The following is a 9298-nucleotide window of genomic DNA, read 5'->3' as shown; positions in this document are numbered from 1 at the left end:
TTTGTAATACATTATAAGCTCAATAATTTTGTTTGTTCAGGTGTCTGATTAAAAAAATTGATGTTTTTAATAAATATATTTTAAAAAATTCTACATGAAAACATCAAATGTTTCAATTGGTCCATTGTGGTACAATGTTGCCTTGAGGCATCAAACTTTAAACAAATTATTAAATTTAAAAAAATTATGAACATTTGTATTAGGGCTGTAACGATATGCGATATGAAATCGAAATCGCAATACGCAGGTCCACGAACCTGTATCGCGATGTGAGAAGGCAGAATCGCGACACACCCCTTCCAACTGCCAGAATTATCCTTCCTGTCCAGGTCCAACTTTTAAGTCAGCAGTATGGCAACATTTCAGCTACCCGGTGGAGAACAAGGACCCACACAATTTGCCATAAGTGTTTCAAGAAGCTTCCCCAACCGGCTGGCAACGTGGTGTGAGCGTGGCGTTTCTGTTGCGTGTCATCCGCAGGGCGGCTGCGTGGCGTTTTCTCTTTCTTTGCACACCAGAAGTCTGACACGGCGCTTCTGTTGGTATTGATGTACAGGAGGCCCTATACTTCATGTTAAATATATATTGCCTATTGGTACCACAAAGAAAACGTCGGCAGTAGCCTATTGACCATACAGATATATGGTATTGACGGCAAAATAGGCTACAGAATACTGTACAGAATAAAACTGTTTTGTCCCCCTCATATCGAGGTTTGTATCGTACCGTGGGTCAAAAATCGTGATACGAACCGAATCGTGGGTTTGGTGTATCGTTACAGCCCTAATTTGTATTGCTATTGTTATAGTGTCCTATTTTAAGCAGGAAAAACGCAACAAATATTTTTTTACTCATTGAAATCATATTGCGTACCATAGTCTGAAATATATGTTGCTCAATCAGGAAATAAAATACACGCATCATAACTTATGTACGCTGACTGCTTTTTTTCTGAGATGATGCATGGCAAACTTTGAATCGTAATACAATATAGTGCAATATAGAGGCATGTATTGATATTTATTGTATAAGCCATTCGAATCAATTTTTGCAACTAAAAACAGATATGCGTCAATGTTAAAATATTCTCCATAATTACATGCAAAAAGAAATTTTGTTTTTTTGTTAGTTCAGCTACATCTCGGGAGTGATTTCAATATAAGACTTATCCTCTCCGAAAAGACCTTAAACATTACATCTAAAGTAACTATTAATTTACATACATATATCGTAAAACTAATCCTGTCTATTCCATTGCTTATGGAAGTGTCCTCAAGTTAAAAATTTTGGGGAAAAGGTTTTAGACTTTTTATCACTGGTTTTGAAACAAAATGTTCCTATATGTCCTAAACTTTGTATACTAAATATTTTCCTGTAAACGTTGATTACAAGCAAAACTCACAGTAGCACGCCATTGGAAAAATATAGAAAGTCCTAATTTTAAACAATGCTTACAGGAATTGTCAAACTGTTTGGCTTCGGAAAGCTTACATTGTTAAGGGAAAACCTGAAAAGTTTTTCAAAGTGTGGAATCCTTTTATGGAATTTTTGAAGGAAACTGACCTAATAGTCTGTTTTCTGTGTAAAATGGCTTAATATGCATCAGGTGTTACGATAATAATGTACCTTTTTTATTATTATTTTTTATTATTATTATTATTTCATGCGTTTGTCTCAGTTGGTGATGTTTTATCAATCAAATAAGACAGTGTTGGAAAAAAAAAACTATTCCTGTAAGACTGAGATGCTGCAAATCGGGTGATTTTCGGTCAATGTTTCGGCTGTACGTCAATGATTCCCTCTGTCGGTACGGAATCGTGAGATGTCCGCTTGAACCTGATGGCAGTTTGGAACGCGATGAGCAATCCAATCATTTATATAGATTATAGATCAGTGGCTGCTTTTAATAGCCTGCATTGCATTCTACTGTATCTGTGACGCGCGTGTTCTAAAATGTTTTATTTTATGATGCTAACGGAATTTGTTTGTTGTCATTTTTTGTTTTTGAATTTCCTATTTATTTTGTTTGCTTAAGCTTGGGTAAGCTTGGGTTTTATGAATGGCGCCATTAAATAAAATGCATTATTATTATTATATTATTCAGATATTCTAAAAGACTACTTGTTGTCAATGTTTGATCTTTTGCTATAATACAAATAATCAAACATTACAATTCTGTTAGAAATGGAACGCATTCTTGTTGCTCAGTATTTGACTGATAATTATAAAAATCTTACAAAATAAGGAATGGATAGCGATAGTTCAAAACACTTTATACAAACATTTCGCAATTAATGTAATTTTTGTCTGTGCATTGTGCATAGGGGTTGAGTTGTTGATTTTATTGCACACATTTGCCTGATTTTTTTTTTTTTTTTTTTTGGGGGGGGGGGGGGGGGTAAGGTAACACTTGAATGGGGAACAATTCTCACTTTTAGTTGCCTATATTAGCTTGCATATTGGCTGTTTATTAGTACTTATAAAGCACATATTAATGACCTTTTCTGCATGCCCATATTCTACATCCCTTAATACTACCCAACACCTAAACTTATACAATTCAACAAATACCTGACTAACTATTAATAAGCAGTAAATTAGGAGTTTATTAAGGCATAAATCACAGTTAATAGTGAATATGTGTTCTCATACTAAAGTGTTACCCTACAAAAGTCACCAAGTGTCACCCCATTTCGATTCAAAGTGATTTTTTTCAATCCAGTGACCGAACAGACCCAGAGGGTTATAGATAACGAGGCACACAAATTAAAAAAAGTAATGATGTGCATGGATAAAACATTTATACTGCGAAATAAGAAATAATTTTGATTTCATGGTGATTTTTACATCTTTTGGTGATCTATGTGACCAAAAGACCACACAGGTAGTTCACATACAAATATGAACATGTTCCATTAATGTTTGACAAAGTGACAAACACTTTAATTTGATCTGCATATCCACAGTTTCATTCAGACAAAAGTGTGTTCATGACCTTTACACATTTTTAAGTATATTCAATGTAAGTGTCATATTTATTCAGACCACTATATATAGCCTAGCCTGCACACATACACTCAGCAATCACCCTTTCTCTCTTTCTATGTCTGTCTCTCTCTCGCTCCCTCTCTCCCTCCGCTCCGTCTGGCCGTGTGGATCCGCCCCTGCTTAATTTTATCTTTTCGCCCCTTTCTGAATTTCCTGACTACAAAAGTCTGTCTGACATTTCTCTCTCAGACTCAGCAGCTAGGGGAGCAGGGAATATCTCAAGCCAGCCACAAAAAGGGAAAACAGGGGGCCCCATTACTCACCAGGACAGGTCAGTTTATAAATTCCCAACACCGACTCCTGAAGATTACCGTGGGTATCGGTTTTGAATGCACTGTGAGAGAGGATATAAAAAACAGGAGATTGTCAGAAAAAGGAGGTTAAACATGGTGAGAAATGATAAATTGTGATCAAATACCACTAGAAATACTGTAAACTATTTATTTCATATTTGAACTGAGTTACATCACTTTTGTTTTGTGTGAGATTTTTGCGAAAACTGTTCTTGCTTATAATATTGGAATATAACAGTCCTCGTTTTACTTGCTATTTGACCTATAAAAATGTGGTTTTGTGCCAAATCTAGAGGTTATGATTTTAACTATAGCATAAAACTGATTCTTATAGTGTGTAGATGTTTTTGTGTTGTGTATGATGCCATAAATTAATATGTTTGCTGTATGTCTAACGTCTGTGCATATTCACAACCATTCGAGCTTCAGGTTATTTTTAAATAGCTGTGAATTCATTTAAAACCCCTTTAAAATTGTATTAAAAGTTTGAACATCCACTTTGTACCAAAATGCATGGCTAATTCCATGTGTACGTGCTCGCACATGTATGTGTGTGTGTGTGTGTTCATCTCTAAATCTTCACCTTTTCGTTTATGATTCTGTTTTAAACTATTGTCTTGTGCAGGGTGAAGTCTTAATATGAGTCCGTCATTGTTGCTGTGCTGTGTGCTGCTCTGTTTAGCCTGCTGTGTCATGGTACACACACACATGCTTATGGAGGAACAATACAGCTCCAACCAAACAACCATCAGCTCACATGCCAATAACCAAACTGATGCACCTCCAGTGCTTATCGTCGGTAAGGCTTCTTTCTCTCACACGCAAGTTCTGAAAATATACAAGACAAAGATCAAGATCAAGCATAGTAAATAAATGGCTCACAACAAACAAATGGTCAACAACTTCTAGCAATGTGCTCTTTTATTTTTAGATTCACATCAGAATAAGTTGATCACTCTTCATTTAACGCTTCTTTGTTATTCATTTAGACACTTAAAATTTCAATGATCTATGTTAAAAATGTATTTGTATTTTCAATTATCGAAGGGCTTTCAAAAACACCCAAGAAGAACAAGAAACTGGAAAAGAAACCAAAAAAGGTTTGTAATGTTATATATTCAATTAAATATCATCTTCATAAACAGCTTTAATACATTGACCCATACATAGTGAGAAGATGAAAATGTTTTATATAGTTACACAGTTGGGGGTGTTTAATTCAGTTCATGGAGATTTAAAATGTTTAAAGCTAATATGCTGCTAATATTTTCTTTAAATAAAAATGTTTTGTTAAATATTTGTGTTAAAACACAAATTTAGTCTATTTAAGCTCACCTATTTATTCTACAGCCTTGTATCAGTCTTAAAATTAATGTCAGGCGGATAACATCTATCTATCTATCTATCTATCTATCTATCTATCTATCTATCTATCTATCTATCTATCTATCTATCTATCTATCTATCTATCTATCTATATTTTGAATGGATGTTGAATGTAGTGTGTTTAATGGCATTCTGTGCCGAGATTTAGTCAACATAAAAATAAAAAAAATTAAAGATAAAATGGACTACTCCTTTGTTTTTGCTAAGGCTAATTTCATAGCTGGCATTTTACACAATTAAACAGCTACTTTTTTCATTAAAAATATGACTAAGTGACAGCTTGGTATTTACCTGGATTTTTCTTCAAACATCAAGCTCTTCTCTGACACTCTTGTCCATATACGAACTTTTGATGAAAGTTAATTTAGAGGCGCATTCGTTGGTCATGGAGTAGCATAACCGACGCCATAACAGGGTCATAAATGCTATAACCGCACGGTAATAATTTGTGCTAAATTTTGATGCAAATAATTTATGCATAACTAACTTAGTAGCCTAGCCCGTCGAATGGGTTCTTACTTATTTTAATGTCACTTTAAAACCAATCATCTCCTGGGACACAATTTGTCTGACGCTGAAGAAGCACGTACAAATGTATTGTTGTGATTTTTATACGTTTCAGAAATTCAGCAACCGAATAAAGCGACCTCCACCCCCGCCGAACTGTGTCCCGCTCTGGAGCAGCTGCAAGACGCCGAACGCGGTGTGCTGTGATCAGTGCGCCTTCTGCCACTGCCGCCTGTTCAAAACCGTCTGTTACTGCCGGATGGGCTACCCAAAGTGCTGAACACTTTCTGACAGGAGCCGTCAAGAGGACCAGGACGATCATGTGACTGTTTCTATCTTAAAGGCTTGTTTATAAAACCCTGTGGGATTATGACAACCGATTATCCATCATATAATCACGAATGTTCGGAGATTTCCTGGCCTGATATACCAACATCTCGTCTGAAGCGTCTGGGAATAAAGCAGAGCCACCGCCGGGCGGGGTGATTACCAAAGTACTTTAAAATCACCTTTTAATTACTCATAAACGTATTTTAAAATGTTCACGTTAATGAAACGAATAGTAATGTTTGTATGAACACTTTGTGTTTTAAGCACTTTATGAAGAAAAAAAAAAAAAAGTTAAAGCACCCGTAACCTGTTTAAGCTGCTAACCTTAAGTTATAGACAAAAAAAATCACCACGGCAACTGCCGCCAAAATAGTTGTCGGTCACGGTGTTTACTACGACTCTCATAATTAATTAAAAGACAATACAAATATACATAAATTAAGCATATTTGAATAAGATGCCATATTATTTACAGAAACAGTTATATAATACCGAACTGTCTGTGTATAATTTTGGTTGTAGGCTAATGCTACTTTTAGGCTAATGGCTGAGGAATATTTTTTATTGAAAGGCGAACTAGACGAGTAACTTAGTTATTGGGTCGAGTTGAAACATGGCACATTTCTGTACATTCATGTATATATAACTAGACAATTGTGGATGCAATGTTTAAATCATTAAGTTGAATCAGGGTCCAATATCCAATTTACCCAGTTACAAACTGAGAAGAACATAGCAGAAAATTGCTTTTTTTATTGTAAAAAAAAAAAACACATACAAAAAAACATAATTAATATTATAGATTAAAATACTAATAAAAAGTACATTTCTTACTTATCGAGTGTAATTCATGAAATTGCATTTGCAAGCTTCTTTTTTGGACCTGTTGCAAACTGTTTTAAGTTTTGCTTTTTAGTTTGGAAGATAATACCCATCATAATAATACCATTTTAAACCAATTTAATAAAATAAGAATTTGTTTAATGTTTATTGTCTGATAGCTACTGAGATTAGGCTAGGGTAAATAAAAAACAATCTTGACAGCTTTAGCCTCAACCTGTATTTACCCCTATATACACAGATACCTTGAGTTTTTATAACGTTTTCCCCACAGCTTAATTTGACTAAAAGCCATGGAATCGCTATTAAGCTGCAAACCTTAGACTTGAGAGGCGCAGGGCTCTCTCAAAAATCAGCCAGTCATTCCACCGCATATGGGAGGATTAAGCCAAACCATTTTAAAGTCCTTGTATGGAAACATAAGACAGCAAGACCCCTTGACAAGAAGACTTTAAAATATAAAAATGAAGAAACCAATTCAAATAAGACACACATTTATTATAACATTAACCTACATTTACACATACGTCTTGGGGAAGCGTACGCATAACCAAGAGCTGTTTTATAAAGATTTACGCGAGTACCATCCACACACCTCCCACTTCGTTCACTATTTGTGACTGTGAGAAGTGAAATATCTTTTAAAATAGTTTTTAATATATTTACATATATATTATATGAAGTCTCTCATTTAATGAGGTCATAAAAACTGCAAGCACACAATTATCAAATTGCTGTTTAAATAGTTTTAAATGAAGTATAGCATGGCAAACCACTGGGTAGGCTATACTAGCATCCCAAAACTATAGCACAACTTAAAGGTCTTACTTTCAAGACAACTGATTATGCAAAGCAAGATCAAAGCGTAAGGACACCAGATCCAACCACCTTAAATAATTATCGGTCCAACAGGTAATAAAACACATTCAAACACTCACACACACAGGGTGACACTAAAGGCTACAGACGCCACAGCTGGTTCACATTGAAAGTAAGCATTGGGTGAGAGAGGAGAGGGGGGAAAAAACTCAAAAAGATAGGCCCTTGTTATGTCTCTCAGGGGACACTTTCAAGGCATTTTAGGGGTCCAGTACATCTAATGGCCTACAGACTATTCCTTTACCCCACAAGCGCTAACTACACTATTTTACAGTTTCCAACTAATAAGGGCCAAATTAGATTGAAGCCATGTGTTTTGTGTGGCAGTTTGAGGAAAAGCATTGTTTATCTACAGAATAAAGCTGTTTGGGCTCATTAGGCCTGGTACTGACAGCGGTTCTGCTATTTTTTCATGGCCTCGTTCACTTCTCTTCAGGGAGTTGTCATTGTCCCAAGTCTGTCAAGTGAATGTCTAAGCATGATGTTTTTATCAAGGAATTGTTACTGGACACAAGTGGAATGTTTTTAATTTCATATGTTTGTGGCTTTTGATATTAAGATTATTTATGGGAAATGTCATAACTCAAATGATGTGAAGATTCTTGAAATGGCTTCACATCATTCTGTTTAACATCAGAATAGAGATACTCCAGATTACACGTCACTGGAAGAATCATTCTGGGAAAAGTAACCCAAAAATCCTTGCAATAAGTATTTCTACGAATATGTGAGATGGTTCACTTTAAAGGGATAGTTCACCCCAAAATGAAAAAAAAAAAAAAAAAAAAAAAAACTTCCCTTCACTGAGACATATTTAAATGTCAGTGGGGTACAAACAACATTGGCCACCATAGACTTCAATTCTACGGACAAATATCTTGTTTTTTTGTGTTCCAGAGAAGAAAGCAAGTCCTGCAGAATGACATGAGGGTCCATAAAGGATGACGGGAAAATAACATTCACACAGTATTTCTGTTAAACAGTCACAAGAATAGCTTTAGGTTGCCAAGATGACCTGAAATAACATTTCAACAACCACTTAAATCTGATATTATTTTACATCAGTCATGAAAGAAAAGAAAGTTTATATTCAACCCAAACCCTAATTTCTTATAAATGATCAATTATAGGAATTATGTTGTCGAATTCTTTTCAATGTGAGCAATGTAAAACTCGCTGCCTCAACGCCAGGCTGTTGCTAAGGTTGTCTTTAATATGTGCTTACCAGTATTATTTATACATTATAATATTTATTTATTCATATTTTGAATCAGCTTATATTTTTTCCATTTTCGTTGAGACACCCCTCGCTGCAGCCTGTAGCACGATGACGTTGCTGGATCAGATCCAATACGTACTGGATGGTGGATCGTTATGGCAATGTCATTCATACAGATCTCTGAGTTAATTTATAATGCGTATGCGCTAGTCATAATGTATGATCATTATTGTATATAGATGATGTTCTAAACTGTGTAGTTGTAGTACTGATAAATAGTATTAAGTAATTATTGATTAATAAATCATCTTTTCATAAATGTGATGCTTAAATTATCCTAGTTTCGCTGTACATGCATCCAAAACAGTTAAATTTATATATTCTGATCGTACTTCCTGTTGAGTGGAAGGAAAAATGAGTCAAGTAATTGTCTCTGTTATTTTAATCCTCAATGCAACACGATCTGTAAAGAACTTTAAAATACCAGTAGCCTACACATTCAAGGGAAAATGCAAAACGTGTGTCCTGATGGCGTGTGCATGTTATTAATCGTTATTTTTGCGCGAGCGGTTTGAGTATTTATCTATCCACCAAAACTCTTCTGCGCATGCGTATATGACGTCATCGAATTGTGAATGAAACCACCGCGCATGCGCGTCCAGTACGCGTTGGATCTGATCCAGCAACGTCATCGTGCTACAGGCTGCAGCGAGGACTTCTTGTTTTCGTTTGACGGGATAGTTCACCTAAAAGTGAAAATTGTCATTTACTTGCGCTCATGTCGTTCCAAACATGT

General features: G+C 35.3%; 1 protein-coding gene across 2 annotated transcripts; it reads left to right on the top strand.

Moving 5' to 3' along the window:
- Window positions 1–3111: 3111 nt before the first annotated feature.
- Window positions 3112–6174, top strand: asip1 (agouti signaling protein 1). 2 transcript variants are annotated; one of them, XM_067460374.1, is made up of 4 exons: window positions 3112–3319; window positions 3967–4140; window positions 4389–4441; window positions 5350–6174. In XM_067460374.1, the coding sequence occupies exons 2-4, from the start codon at window positions 3981–3983 to the stop codon at window positions 5512–5514; spliced, it is 378 nt and encodes a 125-aa protein (XP_067316475.1). In that variant the 5' UTR covers window positions 3112–3319; window positions 3967–3980; the 3' UTR covers window positions 5515–6174. The 2 variants fall into 2 exon arrangements, with proteins under 2 accessions (XP_067316475.1, XP_067316476.1); XM_067460375.1 differs by having other exon boundaries at window positions 3112–3437.
- The last annotated feature ends 3124 nt before the right edge of the window (window positions 6175–9298 follow it).

Source organism: Pseudorasbora parva, chromosome 12 (genome assembly GCF_024679245.1).
Source record: "Pseudorasbora parva isolate DD20220531a chromosome 12, ASM2467924v1, whole genome shotgun sequence".
Classification (NCBI taxonomy): Eukaryota; Metazoa; Chordata; class Actinopteri; order Cypriniformes; family Gobionidae; genus Pseudorasbora; species Pseudorasbora parva.
Note: the sequence above shows the minus strand (reverse complement) of the source record. Positions and strands in the feature narration are given on the sequence as shown.

Coding starts and splice junctions, on each gene's coding strand:
- asip1 (XM_067460374.1), top strand. CDS start 3,981: ATGAGTCCGTCATTGTTGCTGTGCTGTGTGCTGCTCTGTTTAGCCTGC. Junction 4,141..4,388: donor ACCTCCAGTGCTTATCGTCG/GTAAGGCTTCTT, acceptor CAATTATCGAAG/GGCTTTCAAAAACACCCAAG. Junction 4,442..5,349: donor TGGAAAAGAAACCAAAAAAG/GTTTGTAATGTT, acceptor TATACGTTTCAG/AAATTCAGCAACCGAATAAA.